Here is a 13,446-nt window from a genome sequence, read left to right as displayed (position 1 = left end):
TTCTCGCCCTTCTTTCCGTCAGCAAGAGAGTGGCAAATCCTCCCATATTTCTATGTTTTAGAAATGATAGGACGCAAGAGAGATTTTTAAAGCCTGAGTTTCTCACTTAAAATCCAAGAAACGCTGTCAGGACAGCACACAACAACTTGATCATGAACCCTCTTTTACATTGTTTTCATACTAAAAACCTGGATTCCAAAATCTGCATATCCAAACGGGCCGTATCCAAAAAGATTTTAGAATCCGGGATTTCTTCAAAATTGTAGCTAAGAGACAAGAGAATAAGCGGACCAACCGTCGTTTTTTACTCTTTGTTTACTTCTTGCCCTTCTCTCCGTCAGCAAGAGAGTAGCAGATCCTCCCATATTTCAAGATTTTAGAAATCTCAGAATGCAGGAGAGATTTTTAAAACCTGATTTTCTCACTTAAAATCTAAGAAACGCTGTTAGGACAACAAACAGCAACTTGATCATGAACCATCGTTTACACTGTTTTCAAACTAAAAACCTGGATTCTAAAATTCGCGTATCCAAACGTCCCCAATGTATCGGCAAATGTTATGAATATTTCACCAATTTCACATTATTTTCAAGGGAGCTGACATCGGCATGAACTCACCATGTTTTACAACCTAGTTTAGAAAGCAGTAATCATCCTTCTATTTTTTTTTATTATTACTTCTTATTTAGAAAATGGATATATATAGTTAATGACTTAATGCAAGTGCTCTAAATAGAAATTTTTTTTTTCCTGATTTTTGAATCTTTTTGTAAAAAAATTTCTTTTACCCTGATTTAAATGCCCCTCTTGAGTTCCCCCGCCTAGGATTCTCATTTTCTGCCCACCCCTCACGCAGTACACGTGGCAGAAAAAGATATGACGTGGGGGTCGAATTGAATGCGTACCACAGCCGTTTAGATTCGGAGATTTACTTGCAATAAAGATAGACGTATCAGGTGAGATTAAATAAATATTCGAAAAAAATGTAATAGCTTTTCTTTACTCCTTTTTCTCACAGGACGAAAAGTAGATAAAAACGTAGCGGCAGATATTTGGGTTGGGCCCACTTATATTTCAAATGATCTACATCTTTCATTTCGTTGACCCCACCACTGTGCTTCCAAAATACCTCTCCTGGCCCCATGACCATGTCGACACTTTCCAATTAAATGTGAATAGCATCGATCTATTCGTTTTTTTTTTCCAATCAGCCATTAAAAGTAGGGGTGGACATGGTTCCGGTTCGAACCGATGGAAATTCGGTTTGGTTCTGGGTTTGGGATCCCGGAACCGAAAACCGAACCGAGAACCGACCCTCACCTTAAAACCCAATGCCTCATCGCTTGATAAAATCACCCCACCCCCTTTTAATTCACCCTTCTTTAACGTGTTGCTTTGCCTTTAAAATTTTAATTCACCCCCCAAATTTGTGCTTGATTATTCCAAATTTGTGCATGTTTGTAGGTCATATATAATTTTTGCATTGTCCAAATTTGTGCAAATTTGTGCCTGATTATTTCAAATTTGTGCATGTTAGTCTTTGTAGTTCATATATAAACAGGACCGAACCGATTATAAATACGATTAGGCAAAATATCTACATTTGGTGAAGGTTGGGTAAACCTAGAACCGAACCGATTATATATGGTTCTGGTTCGGTTCAGTTCCAAACATATATGGTTCGGTTCTGGTTCCAATTTTAGGGAACCGATTATATATGGTTGGGTTCTGGGTATACCCCAAAACCGAACCGAATCGAACTGAATCGAACCGAACCATGTCCACCCCTAATTAAAAGAGCACAAATCCGGGTGTTGATACCATTTTGTTAGGTGATGGAGGCCGCGATCTATTCATTTTTCCCTAATTAGCCATTAAAAGAGCAGAAATCCAACTGTAAATTTAATTTTATTAGGTAATCTGGCCCATGGTACATATGTGGTGGGATCCAATAGGAGAATGAACGGATCATTGAATTAGAGACCCTTTTTTATAGGTAAGCTGGGGTTTGACGGGGACTTCTACCGGCTTATCGGAATGAGATTATCAGAGATGATAGTACAAACAATAACCCTATGATACATACCAAGAGAATAACGACACGGCCTATACTTAGAAGTAGTATTTAAGGAAAAGTTTAAGCACAAAGAATCTTGAAAATCCTAATAACCAAGGGCGTCTATCACTCAACTTCCTAGTTCTCTGGCATTTTCACAAATTTTGGCAGTTCTTTCTACTTGCCTCCCTCCTCTCTTCATTTTTGTGGGGTCTTTGTGCTGGAGTTACATCTAATCGAGCATCTAGAAGCTATTTAAAAGCCATCAAATGAACAATCCAGATCTTACAAGCATCAATAAGGTGGGGCCCAGGACAAACATCTCGTGCGAGTGTAATTTAAAAGGTGTTATAAACTTGCAAACTCTTAGAAAAAAGGAAATACATGCGATTGTAGGATACTAGTAATCGGGCGTACTGGATTTACCTTCAATTTAGCGCGATAAAAATCGCGATAATTAAAACCAAAAGGAAGAAGGGGAAAAACAAAAAAAAACAAAGGAAAGTGGCAGACAGAGGATGTCGATAGGATTAACAAAGAGACAAAGTGCCTAAACAGTAATACCGAATGAAAAGAGTGACGTCTAGAGAAACCAATCTCTCAATCTCTCTCTCTCTCTCTCTCTCTCTCTATTTAACAGAGAGGCGAAGCCCACGCCATTAGAAATCAAAACCGGGGACCCGAATCCGAAGATGATAGCTTATTTGGAGCGTTTCGTAACGGAGAACGAGTCCGATTCAGTATCGGACGACTCGGATATAAGTTTATGCAGAGGACTGGAACTACAGGGAGGGAGCGTCGATTTCGGATCCGTAGGTGGATCCGCTAAGGATTTCGGTGGAATGGTCGAGGCAAAACCGCTGGCAGTGGTCCGACCCGGAGGATCCGATGACGTGGCGAGAGTAGTTAGGGCCGCGTCTCGGTCTGTGAATCTAACGGTGGCTGCGAGGGGAAACGGGCACTCGATCAACGGCCAGGCGATGGCGAAGATGGGATTGGTTTTAGAGATGGGAGCGATGGACGGTCGGATGGATGTGAGACAGTTGGGTGAGCACGTGGGTTACGTGGACGTTGGGGGAGGGGTATTATGGGAAGATGTTTTGAGGGTTTGTGTGGGTTTTGGTCTGGCCCCGAGATCATGGACGGATTATCTCGGGCTCACGGTGGGTGGGACCCTCTCCAACGCTGGGATTAGCGGTCAGGCCTTCCGTTTCGGACCCCAAACGTCTAATGTATCGGAGCTGCAAGTCGTAACGGGAAAGGGCGACACGGTCGTTTGTTCCGAAACAGAAAATTCGGATTTGTTTTTCGGGGTCCTTGGTGGTTTAGGGCAGTTTGGAATCATCACTAGAGCTAGGGTTTTGTTAGAGAAAGCCCCCGACATGGTTCTCTCTCTCACTCTCACTCTCTCTCTCTCTCTCTCTCTGTGTCTTTTCCCTTTTAAATGAATTGATTATTATAAATGATTTTTTTTCATTGTTATTTAGGTGCGTTGGATAAAGTTAGTGTATTCAGATTTTGAGGAGTTTTCGGGAGATGCTGAGTTCATGGTGAGTCGGGGGGAGGGCAACTCGTTTGATTACGTAGAAGGGTTCGCATTTGTCAACAGTGATGACCCGGTCAACGGGTGGGACTCGGTGCCCCTCGACTCGGACCAGAGGTTCAATCCTAACTGTGTTCCGCCCAGAGCTGGTCCCGTTCTCTACTGTCTTGAACTAGCTGTCCATTATCATCACCAGGATAGCCTTAGAACGGTGGATAAGGTAATTTCTTCCTTTGACGAAATTGCCCATTTGAAATCACAGAATGACTCTGCATGATACGTACCCGAACCTTCTGTAACCACAGTCTTCTCTTTTGATATTGACACATGCTCTCTTTACTTCAATTTCTAAGTTGAGATTTGAGAGGAAACAGCCACAGGAGTGTCCAGAATACAGATATCATATAGTAGTGGTGCGAATACTAGTTTGGTGCTCTATTTCCATCGGTTGTTGTTCTCCGGGACATGATCGGAAATTTGTTTCAGAGCAGGGTCATATCTGTCTTATTACATGATGTGCTGTTTTGGGAGAATGGAGACAGGACGTTTAAGCCATTTGCATCCATTGCTTTCACTACCACTTGGGAATATTACCGTACGGTCTCGATATCTTCCATTGGATTTCCTGATTCCTATTTTATGAAAAGAACATTCTATTTTATTTAAATTACGAGTAAACCATCCCTTTAAAATCTGACTCTTTTCTGCGCCCCAAAACCCGAAGATCCTGCTCCACAGTTTCCAAGCGTTTGTCTTGGTTTTATCAACAGTGAGGGGTATTCTTGTTAGAATGAGTTATTACCATGGGTAATTCTGTAATCCCGTCGTGTCGTATTCCAATTCTGATTGATCGGATTTAAGATTTCTAAACTCTATATGTGGGCCCCCAACTAATGTCCAAATGCGCGCATCATTTTCCTGAAAAACACAAATCATAGTATTGAAATCCGTTTCTTCGTGGGATGACGTAAATACCCTTGATTTCTGAAGAATCCCGTATCGTTACACTCATGAGGCAATCTACAACTTTGTCGTATCTAAACTGTAAATTTATCCTGTTACCCTATTCTGTTAAATTCAACCGTCTACCAATGTACTACCAATTACCTCATCATTTTCTGAATGTGGGTTTTCTTGCAGATCGTGAGCGACATGATCCGGCCGTTGAGATTTATCCAAGGGCTGAAATTCATGGTTGATTTGAGCTATGTAGATTTCTTGCTGCGAGTGAAAAAATCTGAGATGGAGGCTAAGGAAAATGGCATATGGGATACACCTCATCCGTGGTTGAATGTTCTCGTCTCAAAACGCAACATTGTAGATTTTGATCGGATGGTCTTCAAGAAGATCATCAAGAACGGCATTGGTGGGCCCATGTTGGTTTATCCCCTCTTGAAAAGAAAGTGAGTTTACTCTCCCTCCTTATTCATTGTGGAAAGCCAATGTGGGGGTCAAGGGATACAAAAAGCCCAGCATGGCCCACAAATTTATTCGGTTGTTGAGTGTTTTTCACGAAAACACCCATATAAATTGTCTCCAATAACTGTTATGGTCAAGATCTGATTAAGGTGTTTTGGTAATTTAGGCATGTTGTTTTGGTAATTTAGGTATGAAAAGACTTTGCCTATAAAGTTGGAATAGCATTTTGGCCTAAACGGGGCCGAACGAGGTGACGAAAACGGACTTAAGAGGTCATTTTCGTCCAATGGGGTCCTTCCATTTTCAGTGATGCAGAGTTCATTTCTAAGGAAAAGATTTGGGCGGCGTAGCTTTTAAGGGCAGGTTTGCCATTTCTGAAAAGGCAAGTGTCATTTACGGGGCACGGGAATTACGGCCGGTGTAATGTTTTTGTCTAATTTATGAAATGGTGGCGCAGTGCTGACATGACTATCTTCCTCCAATTACGAAATTACCCCTAATTACATTTTGCTTTTCAAAATAATCATTAAAAGCCATCAAAAGTAGGTGCTAGCGAGAGTTTAACTGGATTGCACCATCTGGTAGGGGACCACACGTGTCGTCACTTCTCCTTTCAATCTTCTGGCTATTTTTTGTCTTTTCTTATTGTCTTTTATCTCATGATTTGCACCTAAGACGTCCCCCCCTTTTTTTTTTCCTTTTATCAAAGATTTATTTATAATGGCGGTTCTTTTTCTTTATTTAAATTATAGGTGGGACCCCCGAACATCGGTGGTTTTGCCTGAAGGCGAGATATTCTACTTAGTTGCGTTGCTTCGATTTAACCGTCCCTACCCAGAGGGCCCCACCGTGGAAGAATTAGTGGCTCAAAACCAAGAAATAATTCAGTGTTGTGCTACCAACAGTTTCGACTTCAAGTTATATATTCCCCACTACCGATCCGAAGAGCAATGGAAGCGGCACTTTGGTAAGCAATGGCCACGATTCGTTGAAAGGAAGGCTCGTTACGATCCGATGGCCATACTCGCACCTGGCCAACGAATTTTCTCTAGAACCCACTCGTTGTAGTATTATCTGTCTGTTTAGCTGTCTTGTTTTTATTTTATCTGTTCTTATCTGTATCAATTGAGACCGGTTGTTCTGTGGCAATTCAAGGGAGAGGAGAGTAATATTTTGTACGTTTTAATTGGGTTGATTCAGGACAATGTAAATGATAATTTAATTTCGAGGAAAATTTTGTTCTTGTTAGCACACCAATTTTTGTGGGTTCTTGAGTTAATTTTTGGTTGTTCTGTCCCGATTCAATAGAGGTGAGGGAAATAATTTTGCACATTTAATTGTGTTGACTCAGGACATTGTAAATGATAATTTGAAATTTTTTTTCTTGAATCTTGAGTTGGTTTGGATTTGGCATCCCATTCCATATTTGGTTGCCAAAATAGCATTGGAGTCCCTTGGATTTCACCCGTATTATTTCTTGTGTGATGATGTGGATTTCTTGTACCCCTCTAAATCCAAATCCTTCAAGACTAAAAAGATCTGGTTAAATTTTCTAGAGAATGATTCTCTCTCTTCCTTCTATCCTTATAGTCTTATACTGGGAATGACTCCTCTACTTTTTCTCCTACTTTCCGAAGATATGCCGTGTAACCAAACATTGGTTCACTGTTCTCCGAGGTAATTCTAGACAAATTAAAATGCTTGTCTCATCCCGTTTGACTTCATATTCCACTACCATCTCTAGCAACCAAACGGAGCAACTGTCTTGCAATTGTCTTTTCCTGAAACAGTGTCATTCAGCAGAAGACAAACGAAAGGGGTGGAAGGGTGTGGAAATATCATTTCTCGAAATTGCTTTATCATCAGCTACATATTTTAAAAAGGAAGTGATATATTTTCTCCCTTTTCTTCTCTCGGCCACCCTATCTATTGTATTTATGAGTTATGAATCTTATTGCACTACATGGGGGTGTCCGGGGAAAGAAAAGGGGGCGAATATATTATTTCCAAATTTTAAATATCTACACTAGCAACCTATCATATGTAAACTAATAAATTCTACCGAACTAAAATTTTAGTTGAAACTGGCAAAAAATGGTGTTGGAACGGCAAGAAAAATTGTGGTAAATGATATTTTGACCCCTTTTCTTCCTGGGCTACTCCCTTTTAGTGTAAAATGAGTGGCTTGTGAGTTTGATCTCATCCATCTATTCTGCATGCATACGATTTGATCTACACTATCCAAGTATGAGCTGATCTTCTATAAAAATAGGTTTCCTCGCTGGTGCAACAATTAAGCTGTGGTCCGGTCTAACATGTGGTCCATACTCAGGTTCGTCTGGGTTTTACACTGTAAATGCAGTTGATACACCGAATCTCTATGTAGGACTTACTTATAGGAAATGATAGTTACCCCCTCTCCCAATATGTTGAGCCCCTTTTGTTAGTCTTTTACATTGAAATAATTTGTTTTGGGTTTTTTTGCAAAAGAAGTCTTCTACTTAATTTGCTTTATTTGCAAAGATATCATTCTGATTTAATAATTTACAAATACACTGATCATATTTGAGTTAATTTTGCAAATCAGGTCATGCCATCAATTTGTGACCAGAATACCCATGTTAGATTTTTTTTTTTTGGCACATTGATTCAAAACATATCATTAAGCGTCATGGGTATTTTAGTTTTTTTACGTTGAAATTTTCATATCTTTTAACATATGAAGGCATTTTGGTGACAAATTGATGGCTGGACGTGGTTTACAACATTCACTCAAATGCAATTAGACTGTTTTTGCAAATTAAGTGAAGTAGAAGAGGTCTTTTGGAAAACCACCAATTTGTTTTACGCCCATGACTTTATTTTGGAGAAAAGACAACCAGGAGAGGGTAACACAAATAAAAGTGGGGGTGAAAATTGTTGAAAAAGAGTTGAAATGTTTTTTCATCGACTATTCCACAGCTTTTTAAGGATTGTGACATCACGTAAACAGGTAATTACAAAAGTGTAAAATAATTACAGAGAAAGTTGTGATTGCCGAAACAATTGAGTGGGGATATCAATTTCCTATATAAGATTTGCAATAAAGTAGGTCAAAGTGTTTATCACTCGTTAGATTGTAACCTAGAGAAAAGGAAAAAACTTCCTCTCTAGTTTCCTTTTTCGTGATCGTGAAAAGGAGGGGTTTCACGATAAGGGCATCAGATTCGCCATGCAAATTTACATAGACTTTTATCGTTCATGCAACTTTGCTTTTTCCACCCCTTAAAAGCAGAAAAAAGCACACGAGTTTGGTTTGCAGAGTCTCACTCATAATAGGAACATGATTTCTTGAGCACTACGAAGATTTTTACACTTCCCGACAATATCTCTAAATATAATTAAACTATACACGAAACTGATACTCGCACGACTCGCACGCCTTGTTTAGCCATAACCATAAGAACCGCTCTTCCCAATAATTTTTTTTGAGTAACGAAGGGTTCAGGGATAGGACTATTTCCCTACGGATGCGCACAATCACCCGGGAACCACGCGCATCAGGTAAGCAAGGGGGGATTCGAACGCTCGTCACTGGGGAGCAAACCCATGACTTTACGCCAAAGAGCCACACCCTTCCGGGTTTAAAACGCTCTTCCCAGCATGTTGTCAACAACCAACCAGAGATAGGAAGGGTGTCAATATCAAAATCACGGGAGACGAACATTGAACATCAGCTTTCTAATAAATTTCATTCATTCCTAGGCCATGCACGCAAACGTTACATATGTACCTTTTCTTTGTAGTTTGCAATTGCATGCATACACACAGCACAAGAAAAAGAATTCTCGGATTCCGATTCTCTCCTCGTTTACTTTTTTTTCCCCTTCTTTTTTAATCAGTGTTTGCTTTTCATTCCAATAAGATAAAATTTCACACCCCTCAAAGTAGATTTCTGATCTTCTTTATTTTCAACTTTATCCGATTTTGTGCTCTTTGTTATAATCACATGGAAATTTCAAATCATTTCTTTTCACCCACTTCCCTCAACCAATGTCTTATAAAAATAAGAAAAATGGTACCCACACTCCTTTTGTTAAACACTTTTTTGGATTAGCAGCCAGAGACTCAAAAACTGAGATTGGTTCTCAAAGAGATCGGTTCTCAAGACCTAAAACAAGATAAGCTAAATATGCCCTGTTAAAAAAATGATACTTATTAGCTTGATTTGTTGGGTTTCTTTCCACCTAAATTTGGATTTTTTGAAATAAGGAATCAGAATCAACATCTTATTTCGATTCCTATTCTAGTTCTCTACTAAACGGAATAGGAAAATAAGTAAAGAAAAATTTAATTAAGAAAATCCTAGTGAATTTTTCATTCCAAATGAGACGGAATCAGAATAACCACCTCTTGGGTCGGGTCGGGTTGAGCTTTGGGTAAAAAATGAATTGGAATCAACCCGTCCCCGACCCGTTGTTAAGGTAAAAGCTTAACCCGAATTCCCAATCGACCCAAGTTGCACCCCTAAATTAGGCTTTGATACGCCCCAAAGTTACTATAATACAATGAGGCACATAGTGGGCCCATCTCTGATGATCAGAACCAATAATTGAATGGCCTTGATTTGTATCTCTTATGACCCAAAACAAGCACACCAATCTCTCTAATTGTACAATGAGAAATGATGGAATGAAGGGCGCCCTTGTGCCACTCAATAATGTGTATTAGAATGAGGCCCCTCATATAGAAAAGAGTAGAAAGAATGCAATGGCATTCAAGTAATAAAGAAAAGAACCGTTGTCATTCTCATTTCTAAAAGCTTTGCAGAAGCAAGAGAATAACGGGGCCCCTCGTTTCGAAGTTGAGTCTTTAGAGAATCTAAGAGATCTTTCGATTTTACGAAAGCCACAGAGCAGAAGCGGACAAAACCATTTTTCTTCTTATAATATTCCTTCTAATAAAGAGAGGGCTGGGCCTACCAAAAGCAGGGAATGGAAATATCACCCCCAAAACTATAGAAAACTAATATATTTTTATCTATCCATTTTGGGGTCTTTACCAACATGGAATGTTGGCCGGAGTCTCGTCTGTTTTGAAAAGATTTCGACGGCGAAGGTCAATTAAATAAAGATAGAAATGGCAGAGCAATAGCACCTTCAAAGTAGTTATTACTTATTAGGAGCTATTTAACTGTTTGGATGATGAATTTTTCAGCATTTGGTATATTATTTTCCATGGAAGAAGTTTTTCAAAATTGAAACTTTTCCCTGTTTTCAAGAAAATTCTAAACATGCTAAACCCCGGATTATTTTATTGAAATCTTTTTTCATGGAATTTTTTCCCATGACTTCTTCTAGGAGTGCAATTTGGGCCAGGCTCAACCAGAACCCGAAGGAATCAACTCGATTTTGACTAAGGTTGGGTTGGCCTTAATTTGATGGTTAGGGCTGAAGCCTTAAGCAGCCCAATCGTAGCACTAATATGTGCTTTCAGACGTGAATCGTTGGTTTCTATGTTTCAAATGGATACCAATTGCTTGATGCGTTCGAAAGACCCAGCCCAACTTGAGTTGCACTGTTGTACTTCCAATTTTTCCCCTAGTTCCAAACATGGTTTTATATTCCGACAGAAATCCGAAATTTTGGCCGACACCGAAATCACATATATCCGAAATGGTATTTTATTCCGTCCGAAATTTCAGAATTTCAGTCGAAATTTTGTTTTTTCCCTAAATTTCACCCAAAAACCTGATTTTTTAATTAATTAAATATTTTACCGAAATTTTGTACGGAATAAATTACTGTTTATCTTGTTTCGTCGGATTTCGGCCGAAATTTCATTTCGAAATTTAGGTCAAAATTTCGATTTCGGTGGGTCCGAAACTGAAATTTAAAACCATGGTTTTAAACAACCCCTAAGGGCATGTTTGGGCACTGACGAAAAAGTATTCCATGGAATATTAGAGGGGCTAGTTGTGAGAGATACATGGAGAGGTGACTTGAGAAGTATTGAGAGCATGAAGAGACAATGAAAAACAAAAGAAAAACCTAATTTGAAGTAGCGTGTTATTTGTTACTGTTTGTAGGAATTTCTCATCTCATGCTCTCTCCACCTGTGCCTTGTCAATTTCTCTTCCCATCCCTCAACTCATCATGAGGGACATGCTAGTCTCGTACTGGCCCCACATCATGAAGGAGCCATTATCTAAATACGTTACTGATTGTATAATGTCAACCGTCCAATCAATGGATCTTTTGCCCATGCATCTAAGCCTAGCAATTTTTATTTTAAGCATCTGTTTGCAGGCAAGTAATCAAACAGCTAGAATAATTTAGTCGGTGAGATTCTCATAGCCAAACGCCCCACTGAATGATATTCAACACATACTCATATTTCTGATATATGTTCAATGATCATCAAGTCGAGTGGTTAGAGGAAAGAGAAAGATCCAAGAAACAGGGAACCTTGAAGCAATTTGGACTTTTCAGATTGCAGTATCTAGAAGAGAAGAGATAGACTAAGGAACTCTTTGGATGCACCTATAATTTTTTATTTTTTATTGGTAACGAAGGGTGTCCACCCCCTTCCGGGGTAGGACTATTTCCCTACGGATGCGCGCAATCACCCGGAAACCACGCGCATCGGGTAAGAAAAGGGGGATTCGAATCCGTCACTGGGGAGCAAACCCATGACTTTACGCCAAAGAGCCACACACCTATAAAATATTTGCATAGAATCTTATGGGAAATGATTTCAGGGCTCTAATGTTTTGATAAGCATGCGCTCCACTTGCTTGTCGCCTAGTATTTAAAGTGCTTTAAGAGCTTTTTAAGAACCGTAATATTCCTCTTAAAGCCCTTTAAATACTACACCGTAAAAAATGGAGCGCATGTTTATCAAAACATTGGAGCGCAGAAATCATTTCCCTTTGTGTAAAATATTTTTAAGACTGCTCATTCTAAAAATAAAAAAAAAATGTTTCTAGACTCGTTCTTTAAGTAATTAACTGAGCCATGACAATTGCATATTGAACTGCAGTATGTTCAGAGAGGCCATACTCTTCAAAATTCAATTTAATATGTATAAAATTAATGACCGGCCAATGATTTTTTTGATACAGTTTCTTGCCAAATCTCAACAAAGTACCATGATCTGCCCGGATTTCTCTAATGATGAAATGGGAAGGTACTCAAGATGCAATAAGTTACTCAATATTTTATTCTTTGTTAGCTCCACTACTTCTAGCTCCCCACAAAGGAATCAAGGACCACAACCACAAGGATGTACAACTAATAACATGATAGCTTGTTTAATTCTAAACATTTACAAGCCATTAGTAGTCCAAAAGTAAAAACATAAAAAAAATAAAGGCCATTTGTGAAACCAACAGTACAAGAAAAGGGTGTTTGATTCTTGAAGTGTTATAAAGGTCTGGGCCCTTGGGCAAGAGTGTGGCTCTGGAAAGAGAGATGGGTGGCCGGCGTAAAGCTAACTTCGTCACCACAGATGTTAGATAATTGGATCTTCTTCACTCTTTTAAAAAGATATTAATTTACTTGGGACAATAGTCGACAACTATCATTACTAAGCCATGGAATGGTTTTCCAATGAAATAAATTACCATTTAGGAAGAAATAAAGGGCAGTTGATCATTACATGAAATTTAGTATGATTCATAGTTTCCTGTACAATTTATGCTATTCTACAAAAAAAAACGCATTAAGACGGGTGGGGTCAATGCTGAAGAAATAAAATAAAAGAGCCATAGGGTCAGATGCTTCCTTAAATGTCAGTCACACTCCCACAAACTTAACAGGTAATATTGTTGTCTAAAAGTAATCAAATTGCTGTGTTGAAGATGCATACTTTCAAGGCAAAAGGCTGAAAATTTGAGGGTATTAGTAAACAAAATCCAAGTTACACTGGCTCCGGAGGTGCATTTTCCATTGATGAGCTCAATGTCATTTTTTACTTTGCGAGGCATGTCAGCATATTAATGTTACAACAAAAAAAGGAAAATGAGATCCAAAGACAACCAATGGTCTATGCCGTAAGAACACCTTCACTGAGCAAAATCGCCTTGAAATTTGCCTATCAATAAAATGGTTGGAAGAGACCTCTAGAATACCACATATGTCTGATATCTCCTAAATTGGCTTAGCAAAGTTCCAACACTGAGGGAATCCGGACTCAGCAATCCGGACTCAGCACTGAGGGGTCCGAACTCAGCATCCAATTAGCTTCTGGCACGTGGCCCTCACAAGGACCGTTGGAAGGCCAACACCTGTCTCCACTAGGTGTGACACCTGGACCAATCAGGGACCTCCACCTGCCCTCCTTAGGTATGAAACCTGGTCCATACAGAGGCCACCACCTGGCTCAGAACTACCACCTGTCCTAGACAGGTGGCTCAGAATCACTATAAATAGCCTTCACTTGTGCTAAG

The 13,446-nt window shown here is 39.4% G+C and overlaps 1 protein-coding gene across 1 annotated transcript; it reads left to right on the top strand.

The window, feature by feature from the left end:
- Positions 1 to 2,626: 2,626 nt before the first annotated feature.
- On the top strand, positions 2,627 to 6,269 carry CKX7 (cytokinin oxidase 7). Its single transcript, XM_077380215.1, has 4 exons — positions 2,627 to 3,441; positions 3,544 to 3,819; positions 4,740 to 5,002; positions 5,771 to 6,269. Exons 1-4 carry the CDS (start codon positions 2,749 to 2,751, stop codon positions 6,084 to 6,086), a joined length of 1,548 nt encoding a protein of 515 aa, XP_077236330.1. The 5' UTR covers positions 2,627 to 2,748; the 3' UTR covers positions 6,087 to 6,269.
- The last annotated feature ends 7,177 nt before the right edge of the window (positions 6,270 to 13,446 follow it).

Source organism: Tasmannia lanceolata, unplaced genomic scaffold (assembly GCF_043159265.1).
Source record: "Tasmannia lanceolata isolate RefF3 unplaced genomic scaffold, GAP_Taslan_0.1 ptg000005l, whole genome shotgun sequence".
NCBI lineage: Eukaryota > Viridiplantae > Streptophyta > Magnoliopsida > Canellales > Winteraceae > Tasmannia > Tasmannia lanceolata.
The sequence above is the reverse complement of the archived record's forward strand: the minus strand, read 5'-3'. Positions and strand labels throughout refer to the sequence as shown.

Coding starts and splice junctions, on each gene's coding strand:
- CKX7 (XM_077380215.1), top strand. CDS start 2,749: ATGATAGCTTATTTGGAGCGTTTCGTAACGGAGAACGAGTCCGATTCA. Junction 3,442..3,543: donor TAGAGAAAGCCCCCGACATG/GTTCTCTCTCTC, acceptor ATTGTTATTTAG/GTGCGTTGGATAAAGTTAGT. Junction 5,003..5,770: donor TATCCCCTCTTGAAAAGAAA/GTGAGTTTACTC, acceptor TTTAAATTATAG/GTGGGACCCCCGAACATCGG.